General features: G+C 40.1%; 1 protein-coding gene across 3 annotated transcripts in view; it reads right to left on the reverse strand.

Moving 5' to 3' along the window:
• The window catches only part of MAGI2 (membrane associated guanylate kinase, WW and PDZ domain containing 2), a 1,347,997-nt gene extending 1,333,999 nt beyond the window's left edge, over positions 1 to 13,998 (reverse strand). For all 3 annotated transcript variants that reach the window (XM_079931544.1, XM_079931541.1, XM_079931551.1), the window contains exon 1: positions 13,394 to 13,998. In XM_079931544.1, coding sequence (XP_079787670.1) covers positions 13,394 to 13,694 — 301 coding nt within the window. In that variant the 5' untranslated portion in view covers positions 13,695 to 13,998. The remainder of the gene's footprint in view (positions 1 to 13,393) is intronic.
• Between the last annotated feature and the right edge of the window lie 915 nt (positions 13,999 to 14,913).

Here is a 14,913-nt window from a genome sequence, read left to right on the forward strand (position 1 = left end):
GTATCAAGATTACTTAGCTACCCCTTTCACTAGCCTCACTGACCTGTATTTAGTTCTCTCTACAGGAGGGTCATTTTCACCCTCTCCCACCTTTGGTCATGCTCTCCTCTCTGCTTTCTACACCTCCCCACCTCCCACTCATGCATTAGAGGCCATTTCAAAGATCCCTTATGCTGTGAAGCACCCCCACACACATACACACATCCTCAGTGATCTTCCATCTCTTAAGTAATAACATTTCCAACTAAGCTACACTAAAGTTTTAGAAAACATTTCCATAGGCATTACCTTCTTGGATTCTAATAACCATTCTATAACATATGAAGCGACTGAGGCTCAAAGAAAGTTAATAGCCCCATAAGGACATGATAGCAATGAACTTGGGACTGGAATCCAATTAAGTCCTCTTACTCCAGGATCCACACTCCTTACACTATATTCCTCTGCTTCTTCCTTTCCCTCCTTTGTGCTCTAAAAGCAGTATGTTTATATCTGTACCATTCCACTAAAACTCAGTGTTTTAAGGTTAGCTTTGTATGTGATTGCTTCTCCTTCTACTCTGTAGTCTTGGAAGGTAGGGTCTGACCATTACTATTTTAATGCCAGGACCTAGCTTTAGCATGACACAAAACAGAAGTATAATAAATAATTATTTATTCAATTAATCAAAGGATCTTAATTTGCTACAATATTTTTATTGATGAAAAACATGTATTTATGTGACAAATACAGAAATTCAAGCTCAAGTCTCTTCCATCATAACACACACACACACACACACACACACACAAACACACACAAACACCTCTATCTCTTTTAACATGCATCTCCTAGATAGATAACTGTCCATTACCTTTCCTACTAAACAGACTTCTTGAAGGAGTGGGATGCACGTGCTATTTCCATTTTCTTACTTCCTATTCACTCTTCAAACCTGTGACATGAACTCTTCTGCACCACCCATTCCAATGAAATGACACCAAACAAAGGTGACCTCCATTTTTTCCAAATGCAATGGAAATGTTACAGACATCATGTTTCTAACCATGGTGCTGACCACTCACTCAGTGTTAAGACTGTTCTGATAACAGTCTTAGTTTCCTTCCTGGGATCCCCTGACTTCTGAAACGTAGATGCCACAGTGTTTTCTTATTCTTTTTGTCTTTATTTTCTCTCATTGGATAATCTCATATTCACTAATTTACACATTCAGCCCCACTCACTCTTCTGAATTTTAGACATGGGATATTCAGATGTCTACCACTTGAATTCTTTCTGCACACCTCATATTAAACATATCCCAAATGGAATTACCTTCTCCCCACATCTACATCTTGCCACCAGTCTCTATAATGATTGGCACCACCTAAAAGACACCAGAAAGTCAGCAAGACTCCTTTCTTTCTCTTTGTCCCCATACAATCACGTGTACTAACAATTTTACCATCCACAGTTTTCTTGCCTCAGACCTCTCTTTCCCATTCTTACCCTCATTATTTTAGTTCAAGACCTCAAAACCTCTCCTCTGGGTAAATCTATAGCCTCCTGAATGGTCTTCCTGCCTCTTTCGTCAACCTCCTTTAATTAGGTTTCTTCATTGCCTACATGTGTTCCATGAAATGTTGCCTACAGTTGCCCTCACTGGGAAAACAATGCACAAACATGACCTTCTTAATCCTGTTCTTAAAACCTTTCTAACACAGAGAGGCAAGCTAGCATACTGGTTAAGATAGTACCTAGGTTAACTCCTGGCTCATTTAATTATTATGTGGCTTTGGGCAAGTTTCTTTATCTCTCTGAGCTCATTTTCTTATCCACAATGGAGTTTATGATAGTACCTACCTTGTAGAGGTAAAATCAATTAACATTTACTTAAAGTATTTAGAACACTACCTGACATATAATAAGCACCGCACAAACATCTGTCATTAACGACGATGTTAATAATAATAAAGCAGTAATACTCAGTGGTTCACCATTCAGTTCTATACGATAGCTTAGCCCAATCTAACCGCCCTAGCTCATTTATTACTACTGTCTATATTAAATTCCAGACTTTAGTACTTAGAAACTCTTCTTTATCACATTCCTAGAAACTCTCAATATCAATGCCTCCTTGCCTTTTTCTCTAGAAGGGTCCTCCTACTCTTCTCACCTGATTTCCTAGTGAAGTATTCTCTTCTCCATGAACTGTTGCTTGAAACCTCAGGAGAGACCAGGTACCCTTCTGCTAGGCATAGACCTTCTGAAATATTTATTCCATTCAAAATTCTTACTTATAGTAATTGTTAAACCAAATTGAATATTAACATACAGTATATATGGTAATTATAACATCAAACAATATATGTGTGTGAAATATATACATATACATTATACATACAGTATTGAGCCTAGACTGTACTCCAGGCCTTAAGCTAAGCATCCTATAGGCATTATAATATTTATTCCTCATAACATCTTTGTAAAGTAGGTTTGTAATGATACTTGTTTTACAAAGGATGGAACTGATATATAGAGATGTGAAATAACTTGTTCAATTCACAGCTAGCATGGGAGTAGAGCTGTGACTGGAATCCACATCTGTCTGTCTCCAGAGTTCCATGCTCTTAACTATATACTGCACTGTGAAATTCCTGGCACAGGATCAAGATTTACACACCTTACTACAATCACTATCTAGCACAGTGCTTAGAACATAAGCACAACATTAAAATATATACAGAGTCCATGTAACTACTTGAACTGTATTCCATAGTGTAGAATACTAAGAAGTCCTAACTCATATTTCTTCTCCAAAATGTTTTTTCTTACCTTTTATTCTGATTACATAAAGGATGCTATCCATTATGTAATGAAAGAACCTTCTCCTTAATGATTTTTAACTCAGATCACATAGACATACCACAGGATGGACTACTTGAGGATGCAGACAATGTCTTAATGAAGTCTTATTCATCTTTTTATCACCAGTCCCTAGTTCAATGCCAGATAGAGAATAGGTTACCAATAAATGTTCACTGAATAATAACTAGATGAATTCTAGCTCTGGAAGAATGGTGTTGGAACATTTTTGATGAGTCAGTTTATAATTATACACTCCTGGATCAATGGCATAGACATTTGTAAACACTCTATAATTCCAAAAATATTTCAAAATATTTCTGGCACGCATTGGTGGGTATATTTTTGTAGCTGGTTTGCTTTCTTGATTATGTTCTGTTTTGGATAATGTTAAAATAAATTTGTGTTCCCACATATTTTACTTCTGAATGCTCACAATTTTCTGGAATTTAAAACAGAGGTCCAACCATAGCAAAACTGAATGAGATAATAGAGACATACCTAGAATTTGACTGAGCTTATGTTGCAGGAAAATACATCTTGGTTTATTCTTCAAATAGATTTCTGGTTTTGAAGGTATATTCACCAGTGTTCCCCAAAACAATAAAATAGGAATAAAATACTTAGTTTTATACCATTTTACAGTTATATCAATCAAAAGATTTTGGCCTCAAAATACAGAAAACCCAATCCAAATGGCTTAAAATATCTTGTGTACTGTTAGCTCAATAACAAGAAGTCCTAAGAGAGGACTAGTTTGGGCTCATTATTCAAGGAGCCAGTAACTTTATATCACTCAGTTCTGCCATTCTCCACCTTTGGCCACTCTCCTCTTGATCACAAGATGGCTACAGTTGCCCCAGGTATCACCTCCATGTACAGCAACTTCCATAGACTGAAAAATGAATAGATCTGTCCTAGATCTTATTTTAAGTACTAAGAAGTTTCTCAGAAAGTCCCCAAGGGGCTTCACTTTACTTTTCATTACTTAGAGCTGGGTTATAAGCCATTTCCTAAAACAATCATTGGCAAAGAGATGGAATTACCATGCTTGGTTTAGACTAGTCTAAGTCCATTCCCTTGGGATAAGGCTGACATAATATGAAACACATGGCATAGCATCACATCAGCGTGTGGATACTTGAACAAAAACTGGCGTTCTGTTCAGTAAGGAATGAAGGGAGGGGGAAAATAAAAAATGCATTCCAGGTAGACAACCAACAATGTCTCTAATAACTTTGTGACTTTCTAAAGTCTGTATGAAAGCATATTCAATGAAAGCAAAGTACCTCCTTATTCAATGCTAAAAGAGTCAATTTCCCCAAGGATAAAGGGTGTCATGATACTCTTCACATTAAGACAATGAAGAATTTCCAATTAATTTTAAAAGGGAGACTTGGGATGAGAATATAAAAGGATATTTTCTTGATTCACAGTAGTAAGTTAGCATACTGTTAGGGCTATCAAAGATATAAATTTTAGGGCTTTCCTGGTGGCGCAGTGGTTGAGAGTCCGCCTGCCGGGGGACGCGGGTTTGTGCGTCCGGGAGGATCCCACGTGACGCAGAGCGGCTAGGCCCGTGAGCCATGGCCGCTGGGCCTGCGCCTCCGGAGCCTGTGCTCCGCAACGGGAGGGGCTGTGGCGGTGAGAGGCCCGCGTACCGCAAAAAAAAAGAAAATTAAAAAGATATAAATTTTAAATAGTTCTTAGTAAAGTTTATGGTATATATGTACTTTATAAATTCATATATAGATACTCCAAAGCAAATTAATTGGACATAAGGAAAATGGCTTTATATTAAAACATCAATGTAATTCGAATTATCATAATCTCCACTTCATAACAAAACCTCTTAGGACCCATGTTAATTAAGCTTAGTTTTTCTTGACATTTTCAAATTCTCAGTAAAGCAACACTAGTACCTGTATTTTAGCTAAACACTTATAAGTTAGGCATCATTTAACTTATTTTTAAATGATTACTTCTTCAGAATTGTAACATATCACATATTCAAAGCATGTTGGATCCAGTCCTCTTATTTTACTCTGGGACAACTAAACCAGTGCAATTTAAACTACTCTGTAATATGTTATCAAGTTCATGAATAAGCATGCCCCTATCTCTGCCCCTTCCTTTGCTACATTAACATTAGGACATTATCCTAGGCATTTGTAGGCCACCAGCCACTTGGTGATGTAAATAAAAGTAACTAAAATCCAAACTATCAAATTCTTATTATCATTTCTTAACAACTAATATATATGAAATACAGAAATCATCTGGGCACTTGATTTCGCTGTCTTTAGGTCTCCCGTTATCAAAACTAATAAAGGTTAAAAATACCACTCACAGTTGGAAATTTATGGGTACCTATGTAAGCTTTTCAGCTAGATTTGTCACACATGGAATAATTTTATGTAACTCTGACTAAAGTGAGACTGTATCCTCACATGCATAAATGCCTTTCTGGGACCATTGATTTAAAAACTGGCATTGAGGGACTTCCCTAGACATCCAGGGGTTGAGACTCCGTGCTTCCACTGCAGGGGGTGCAGGTTTCAATTCCTGGTCAGGAAACTAGGATCCCACATGCTACACAGCGTGGCCAAAAAATAAATTAAAAAAAACCAAAAAGTAAAAAAACTAGCATTTAACCTTAGTGTTTCAAAAGTGTGTGTGTGTTCCATGTATACAAAGAAGCAGAACAGAACAAATTTGCTATTCACTAGAGTGACTCTGCCACACTGAACTTAAGAAAAGGAAAGAAAAGGTACTTCCAACCAAAGAGGAAAAGGAGATAATGTTAGAGATAATGTTTCAGAAAAAATACTAAGAAGGAAGGTTTTAGTATTTTAACTGCAGATGGGTAAGAGCATCTTTGATAATATTCCTGCTTTTCCATAGAGGCATCACCTTCTGTCTAAAGCCCCAGTCCTAACAAAATGGCCATCCACTAAGTACCTGACTTGCCGGAAAGGCAAGATTACAGTTATTCACGTTCAGGGTGCTTTTGGAAATAAGCCACAATTTTGGGGAGATTTTTGTGACCCTTTAGGCCTAAATGCTTGTTATTTTTTTGATTGAATAAACTTGACGTGTAACATTGTATAAGCTTAAGGTGTACAGCATGCTACTTTGATACACCTATATATTGTAGTATGTTGTAGTGATATTTATCACAGTAATAATTATAGTCAAATATTATTGTCTCTATTAATGCTTGTTATTTTTTGAAGAAACTTTGTCTAGTAAAGAGTTGCTTTAACATCCTTATAGCACAGACTGCAAAGAAAGGCAAACTGGGTTCAACTGTGGACTGATCATAATGCTTCACAGATGCAACATTGGACATTTCATATCTCTGAAACTTGCTCATGCTTGCAATCCAGCTAATCAGATTTTGACAAGCTTAGGGTATGTTGCTAGATTAATCTGTGGGTTTCTACAGCACTTGTTATCCTTGAATTAATATATATTCCAGCTAAGTATGCACCTTCTTGTGCACAGTGATACAAAATACTAGGATAAGCACCATTGCTCACCTATAAAATGATAAATAAGTGTTAAAAATACATATAATTGGTTTTTGCATTTAACATTTTTACTGAGACATTCTCTATGATCTTTCAAGTGCAATGTAAAGTGCAAACAGCCCCTACGCTACCTGTAATCCATGGCAATATAAATAAGTCACTGTAACATTTGGGAAACTCATGTTTTAAGAAACTTCTTTAAACACAATGTAATATGAAAAATAGATAAATAAAATATACACTTTTTGTTAAACAAGTTTGCTTCTTCCTATTTCATTTCACAGTCACTTAATTAAACCCATGGCTATTTATAGAAAAATCTCTGATTTCATATGCACAAGTTTCACTAAAGGCAGTTAAAAGGTTCAAAACATTAATCCACAAATTTTATCATTAGAAAAATCAATATCTTTTACTTCACACTATAAAGGTTTACTCTTTCTTCTGTCACATATTTGTTTGGGGCCATTATTGGATATATGATGACTGCCATAAAAGTGAAATTTTTTTTAAGTAAACCAAAATAACTGAAAATAACACAAAGCCGGACATGGATTCGTGTAACAATTACAGGGAGAAATGTTTTCCAAGGTAAAACAAGCCATAAAATATGTTAAATATTGAAACAGATCTAATTATTCATTTAAAATATCCATCATTAACCTACTGGATCCTTGAAAATAGATGCACTGGATGCATCTGAGTTAATATTCAATCAGTTGTCAAAAAAGGAAACTTTTTTCTGTTACTTCTAGACTATCCAAAGCAGACAACACTGTATATTAAACTTTAAACAATTTTTTTAAGTTTGTAAACAATTAATCTCCAAATGGAGTCTTTTTTAATAGAGTAACATGTCAATGAAATGTAATAACAGAAGCAATTATTAACTTCCTATGACAATATGAGTATTTTACAACAGTTTTAAGCAGATGCATATCCCTATATAAGTCTATGTAAAATCAGTACTTATCAACCTATTACTAAATTATCTATACAAAATAATAATTTACTTTTATTAAAGTAAATTTCACATCAGTCCTTTCTGTAAACAGAAGAGAGGGAGCTGGGACTAGAACAGAATAAATAATTAAAGAGTCACAATACTAAGCAAGTTGTAAGACCCTATCCCATGCTTCTTATCATGATAAATAGCCAGATTGTAGCTTAGAAAGATTTTTAAAAATTAATATTGGATTAACTGGGCGATTGGGATTGACATATATACACTGATGTGTACAAAACTAATGACTAGTAAGAACCTGCTGTATAAAAAAGTAAATAAAATAAAATTCAAAAATTAATATTGGGCACTGGACCTTCAAGGTAGATGGTCCTATTGAATTCTAAGAAGGGACTAAGTCAGCTGAAATGCTAAACTCACTGGGGGAGGCTGATGGTAAATCCTTCATCTTTAAAGTGTTAATATAATTACTTATATTGAGCTGCTGACGTGCTCACAGATGCAAAGTAAACTTTTTGTTGAATTTTGGTGTATTTTCCCTTATTATACATGGTTGACTGTGAACACTTAAGAATTAATTCTGTTTCGTGATTGCCCTTCTTTATGAGGTCTTGATCTCTAGCTAAGAAATAAAAGTTCTGCCTTAAAACATGATAATAGTCGGGACTTCCCTGGTGGCACAGTGGTTAAGAATCCCCCTGCTAATGCAGGGGACATGGGTTCGAGCCCTGGTCCGGGAAGATCCCACATGCTGCGGAGTAACTAAGCCCATGCGCCACAACTACTGAACCTGCGCTCTAGAGCCTGCGAGCCACAACTACTGATCCTGTGCGCCACAACTACTGAGGCCCGTGCACCTAGAGCTCACGTTCTGCAACAAGAGAAGCCACCGCAAGGAAAAGCAGCTTATGGCAACTAGAGAAAGCCCACACACAGCAACGAAGACCCAACGTAGCCAAAAATAAATAAATATGATTATAAAAAAAACCCCACTATACTACCATCTAATAGTCACAATGCAAGAAGTATAAATAAATTCCTAAGGTTAAATTAGTGAATTCGAATAGGATTTCTGTGCTTGTCAAGCCTAGAGTAACTGATTCAATATATTCACCAACTGTTTAGGAGAAGAGATATGGGTACAAAGGGAATAAATAACTGGGGAAAAACTATGGCTAGAGTATAAAATAAATATAAAACAGATCTTTACACATAAAGATGGTATCAGTGAGAGTTATTTTTAAAATGTGAAAACATGTTCCATTCCACTTAATGGCATTACTCTTCACATTAATGCTCTTCAAAGAAGACTACTACTTGCAAATTACTCATAGTATTAATTAGTCAATCATTTTCTATTTTTCAGTTAGTCTTCAAATAAGTGTAAAATATCTTGAAAGTTAAAAACATTTCATGTCACTAGCTCAAAATGACCAGTATGCTTGGAATAACATTTAGTAACACTTACATAATGCTTATTATCTGCCAGACACTACATCATTTAAATACATCTTATTTAATATTCTCAAGATACTATTACTACCCCAGGCTAGACAACTTGTTTATATAGCCAATACTAAGTGGCATACTCAGGATTCAAACCCAGACAGGCTACTTGGGAGACTACATTTAATGGCTACACTATCACAACTCTTGAGGGAAATGATTCAGCCAGGAACTGCTATGCATTTGAAAGCCATTGTTTAAACTACAAGCAGTCAGGGTTGTCAAATGTGAAAACCTTTTGCTCATTATAAATGTGAATGTGTGAATTTCAAGCAACTAAAAAGAAAAGTGAGCATAAGAAATATGGCAAAAGATTGCACCGTATAAATGTTAAGAGCAGAAATGGTGGCATTTAAATACATTAGCTGTGATCTCACCCCAAGATTACTCTCATTCAAAACAAACACATACAAAAAGCAGTCATATTTAGCATTCAAGGTCATACTACCTAAACTACGTACATTTAAAAAATATACTGAAAAACTAAAGTAGCATCCCCCATAAATTATGCCCAAAGATAAGTGTCTCATTAACCTTGTTCCAAAACATTAAAGATACTTTATCCTAAAAAAATTAACTGATCAAATTGTTTAAACAATTCAATAAAATTCACGTACATAAATTTCTATGGAGGAAAATCAATCTTGGAGAAAATTTGACACAATTTGTTTTCAGCTTTTCAAATAAAGGAAGCATAGAGGTTTAACTCTATGATACTACCTTGAAGTCAGTCAAAAAGAAAGCATGACTCAATAAATTTGGATCTTCTTTCCTTTGAAGGCATCTCTGAAAGGAGCAATAGGAGGGAGAGCAATGTACATCTTCTCTAGAACTGAATTTCAAAGGCTTTACTTGGCCCTTCTCCTACATCGGAAGAATTATAAAACATTTTGTCTTTTATGTTCCATCGTGAGATCCTAAACGGGAAAATAAGTTCAGGCTATGTAGGTCCCCATGTGGTTTTAGACGCAGTAGCTAGGAATGTAGGACACAATGGTCTATGTAACTGGCTGCTGTGAACTTTAGTGCAGATTTTAAAAGAAAAGAAAAAAAAAACCTTTAGCTCTTCAGCACAGATCTCAAAATCACTCAAGAAACGTCCTTCAAGTGCATCCACTGCATTAATGAGATCACAGAACAGAAGTGCTAGTTTAGATTAACTAGTTTGGTGAGGAAAGTTTATTATTATAAACTAAAAAGCCATAGTTTATAAATAATAATAGGATGTGACAATAAAGGATATTTTTCATATGTGACTCATCACTGTGTGGATTAAATGCAGCTTAAATTAGAAAAGAAATCCCCTGAATTTAATTAAATGGCTTTCAAAAATGGCTTTGAAAACATTTATACAATGTAGAAAAACTACATCTATTTGTCTACTGTTTCTTAAAATTCTGGTAGTTCACCTTCTTTTAAAATTATGATAATTTAATCTTATAACAACTGTAATATAAAATTAGCCAAGCACATAAATAAAAAGTGATTAAACAATGCAATTTTATCTGGTGCACCTTTTTAATCAATATTCTTATATTCAAACTTCTTTTCTTTGCAAAATCTGCCTCAGTTTACCTGATTATATATGTAGTTTCTGTATAATACCCAACGTTTGAATACTCGAAAATCAACTATCTCATTAATATTTTAAAAATACAACTGCTAAACAAGCCATGTTTAAGTTTTTCAGTTATGCTAGTTTACTGGCTCTCTAGAAATAAGACTACTGAGCCAAGGGTTTCTAAATATTTTTCCAGCGAGTGAAATCTATAGTGAAACCCAAGACACACAGGCACGGTATCTACGGTTCTGAAATTTTCACTTTGCTTACAATGATAAAGTAAACCTATTATTATTTGACAAGGGAAAGAAAGATTTCAACAGGGGAATAGTATATGAATCACCATACATAGAAGAATATAAAAGAGGATTATATTTTCCACAAAAGCTAAAAGAAGCAATTATTTTTGCTCCTTGGTTAGTGATTCAGGAGGTTAATCAGATTCCTCTGGGGTTCTGTGAACATCATTATGAACATCAATCATCAATGGCTCAGTGAAGCGCAGAACTGAAGGTTAACACAGAATGAAAAGAAAATTTCCCTAAATATATCACATTATATGTGTATATGCCATGAGTTCTAAAAACAGTAATCTTCCAAATAAAATCTAACACAGAAGTTGAGTATCAGAGACTACCTTGGATCAAATCATGGAAGGATTTAAATGAGATCTAGTCCAGGTACCCATCTTACATAAGAATCCATGGCATGTGGTCATTGGCCTCTTCATAAACACTCACAATGATGGAGGCTCATGAGTTCACAATATAGTCCACAGATTTTTTTTTTTAAAGCTCTATTAGAATCGTCTTAATAAAAGTAAAGATGCTTCATCCTTTAAAAATTTTCATAGATTCATCTTAGTTTGACCCTATAGAGTATCACAGGATAGTCAGAATTCCTTTTCTTACTTGATAGCTTTTCAAGATTTAATGATAGCTTTCATGCTTTCACTTTTCCAAGTCTTTCCACTGGATTTTATAGAATAGATTGACAATACCCAACAATCTCCCTTTCTTTCTTTTCTTGTCTTGCTGCTAGAGTTACAGTTTGGGAAGGTCCATCTCAAGATGCAGTGCTCAGAATGAGTACATTAAAATGTGGTAATAATTATAAACTATAATAGGACAATCACCTCTCTCATTAGGATATTATCATTAGTCCAACTTAACAATGCCTTAAGGTTTGCAGCCACTTTCCACTACAAATACCAACCTTGTTGCCAACAAAACCATGGTCATCAATTGTAAAGTAGATTTTTGGACTCAAAACCAAAACCTTACATTTATATCTATTGCTGCAAGATAGTACCATGACATCAAATATGTTAACATGAACGCCTATATTTGAGCCTCTGGTATGTCATCTTGAAAAATAGTAAGATACTCTATTTGCCTTCCTACCAAACTCATATTCTTCAGTTTCATTCAGTATGGAGCTATGTTGACCTACAAGTCAATGTTCACATTAGCCTATCTCAAGTCATCAGCTACTAATACTCAAGAATCCCCAATGAAAACTTTTTGTATGGCAATTTACAGTTAAGAAATTTTGACTGAGATTTCATTTTTCAGTGGCTTACTTTTAAAACTGGTTTATAGAGAAGAATAGCTCCCTAAGAGTGTTTCATATCCCCCGAAGAGTGTTTCCTGACAGCTGATCATGCAGTAAGATTAAGTGGTCGCTCAAAATGCAGGCAATGACAGCTCAATTCCATCTATGAGGCGGGACAAACAATGTATCACCAACAAGAAACCTTTAGATTGATGTGAATGTGCACATACACATACACGCCACACACGAGATGCGAATGTGAGCTACAAAATGTATGAAATCCCACGTGGAAAACAAAGATACACTACTTAATTCGAGCTAAAGTTGTCCTCTTTCCAAGAAACTTTTATCTCCCTCTTCCCTCCTACGGACCATAATTTTCTTTCAGGCAAAGACAGAGAGTTCTGCAACAGCCCATCACAGCCTTCAGCTGAGCCTCATCTAAACCAGGTTGGAGCTGACCGAGCCTGAGTTGTAACCAGCTGGCTTTTCCATCCAACTCCTCCTCAGAAACACGCCCCCCTCCCCCCTTTGCCCAAATCCGAAGCCAGAGGGGAGTCCAACCACAGAGAACTTCCACTCAACCCAATGTTCATAGTAAAGAACATTCCGGTAACCACGTCTCTCCTCCTGACCCCCAATGCTAGAACCCGCTGCTAGTGCCGCGCCTTCCTCGCGAACCGCCTCCCGCGGGCCAGCTCGGGGTGAGCGCCCGGGTTAGTCAGTGCGCACGTGACGCGCGGTGCCCACATGACACGATCTTGGGCGGGGGAGGGGGACAGGGGAGTGAGGCAGGGAAAAAGTTAAGGAAGACCCGTCCAAGCGCCCGAAGCAATCTGCCCCGTCCCTTCTTTGTCAACTAGTGGCTCAGGGATTCCCCCAAGGCGTCTTCAGTCCAGCTCCCGAGACGGAGGGCGCAGCTCTCTGCTCGTCCCGCCACCCCCTACTCCTCCCCGCCCTGCTGGTGATGCCGCTGCACCCTCAAGTTGCTCCTTCCTCCCCTTTCTCCCTTCTCCCCTTTCTCCCTCCCTCCTTTTCTTCCATCCTTCCTCCCTTCCTTCCTTCCCTCCTTCCTTCCTTCCTTCCCTAAAAGCTCTTCATCCACTGCGGGCCGTGCCGCTGACGCACATTCAATTGCCCCGGGAGCTCGCCTGCACCTCCGAGGTCACACAAGGCCGAACACCTACCAAAGGGGAGGGGATAACTGCGCAAACAAAGTTGCACGCCCCACCGCAATCCGCCCCTCCCTTCCACCGAGCCCCCCATTCGGAACCCCGGCAAAGCCCACTTGCTCTGCCGGTTCTCTCTCGACCTCACCCCACCGTCGCACAACACACACCCCCTTCCACACGCGAGCCCACCCTTCCATTATGCCCCGCGCTTGAAGCGGTCCAGCCTCCTGGCAAGAACCGAGCAAGCCGCTGCGCTCACCTTGCTTGACACACTTGAGCCGGAGGGGATCCTTGCAGTGTTTGATCACGGCAAGCACGTCCCTGATGGTGAGCCCCGCCACGGGGGTCTCGTTTACTTCCAGCAGCAGTTCCTCAGACACCAACTTGCTGCCGCTCTCATAGGCCACCTTGCCGGGCTTCACCTCCCCCAGGTAGGGGAACTGTCCATTCTCGGCGCCCCCCTTCAGTTCGAAGCCCAGCTGGCCCTCCGGGTTCCTGCCAATGACACTCTCATGGACTTTGCTAGTCCAGTGGCTTTTCTTTTTCAAGCTTTTGGACATGGCAGTGGGGTGAGTCGCCTCAGCTCCTGAGGGATTCCTTTGGGGTAGGGGAGTTGGTGCTGAGAGAATGAGGATGAAGGAGCCAGGGGGCCAGGAGGTGAGAAGAGCAGACTGCCTTCCTCCCGCCTCTGTTCGGTGCTTTCCCTCTTCTTTGGATGGAGTGTGGACGAGGAAGGGGGAGGATGACAGGGACGGCTGGGCAGAGGTAGGAGAGCTTGGGTGAGGTTGTGCTGTCCCTTGAATGACACTCAAGGCTGTGGCCCCGCAGCAGAAGAGAGCTGTGGTGGTGGCGGCAGCAGCGGCGGCGGCGGCGGCGGCAGCCAGAGCGAGCAGTAGCCGAGCTGGGGAGCGGGTGGGGTGGGGGTGGGGAAGGAGGGTAAGGATGCCGGGGGCCACTCCTGCGTGGTGCGAGTGGGAGCGCGCGCGCGCTCCTGAGCGTGTGTTGTTAGCTGATATCCATGGTAGCTGCAGTGGTAGCGGCAGGGTCCGCGCGCGCCCGCGCGTGTCTGTGTCTGTGTGCGCGCGTACTAGTTGTACTGTACTGGCAACAGGGGAGGAGGCAGAGGGCAGAGGAGGAGGGAGCGGGCTGGAGGGGGAGGAGGGGCACGCGCGCGCCGGGTGGGGAGCCGCTTCGCCGCTGTCTCCGCTCCCTCCCTCCGCCGCTTGACCCGGTAGTGAAGGCTGAGAGAGAGGCAGGCTGGGTCCGCCTGGCAGTCTACGGGAGGAGGCGGGAGCGGGAAACGAGGGGAGCCGAGGGCCGGCGTGGGGAGGCCGGCAGGAAGGGCTGCGAGCCCAGCGCGGACCTTTCTTCAGCCTCCCGGCGGCCGAGCGCTGCGCTAGGCTGCCGCGCTGTGAGCACGCCCTGACTTCCTCAGACCTGTGCGGGCCGGAGCAGAATTAGCGGCACCTGGACTTCGGCTCGCCCACTGCCGGGCGCTGCGGCTCGAGCGCCGCGAGCCTCGGGGCGCGGAATCCTGGCGTGAGAAAGCCGAGCTCTGGGACCCGCCCGGCGTGCGCTCGCCGGAGAAGGCCTGGGCGCTACGAGCCGGGTGGAGGCGTCGGAGTTCACTGATTAGACAGGCTTTGTCTTCTCACGTTTCAGTCAGACCCGTCGCAGAGTTCTCAGAATTCCCCTCCGAGGAGCGTAAAGTTAGAAAACTGGAGACTGGTTTTTCTGGCAGCCAGGGACGGGGAAGCAGCGCCCCGGCCTCGGGTGCAG

This window comes from Stenella coeruleoalba, assembly GCF_951394435.1.
Source record: "Stenella coeruleoalba genome assembly, chromosome: 9".
In the NCBI taxonomy this organism is placed as follows: Eukaryota; Metazoa; Chordata; class Mammalia; order Artiodactyla; family Delphinidae; genus Stenella; species Stenella coeruleoalba.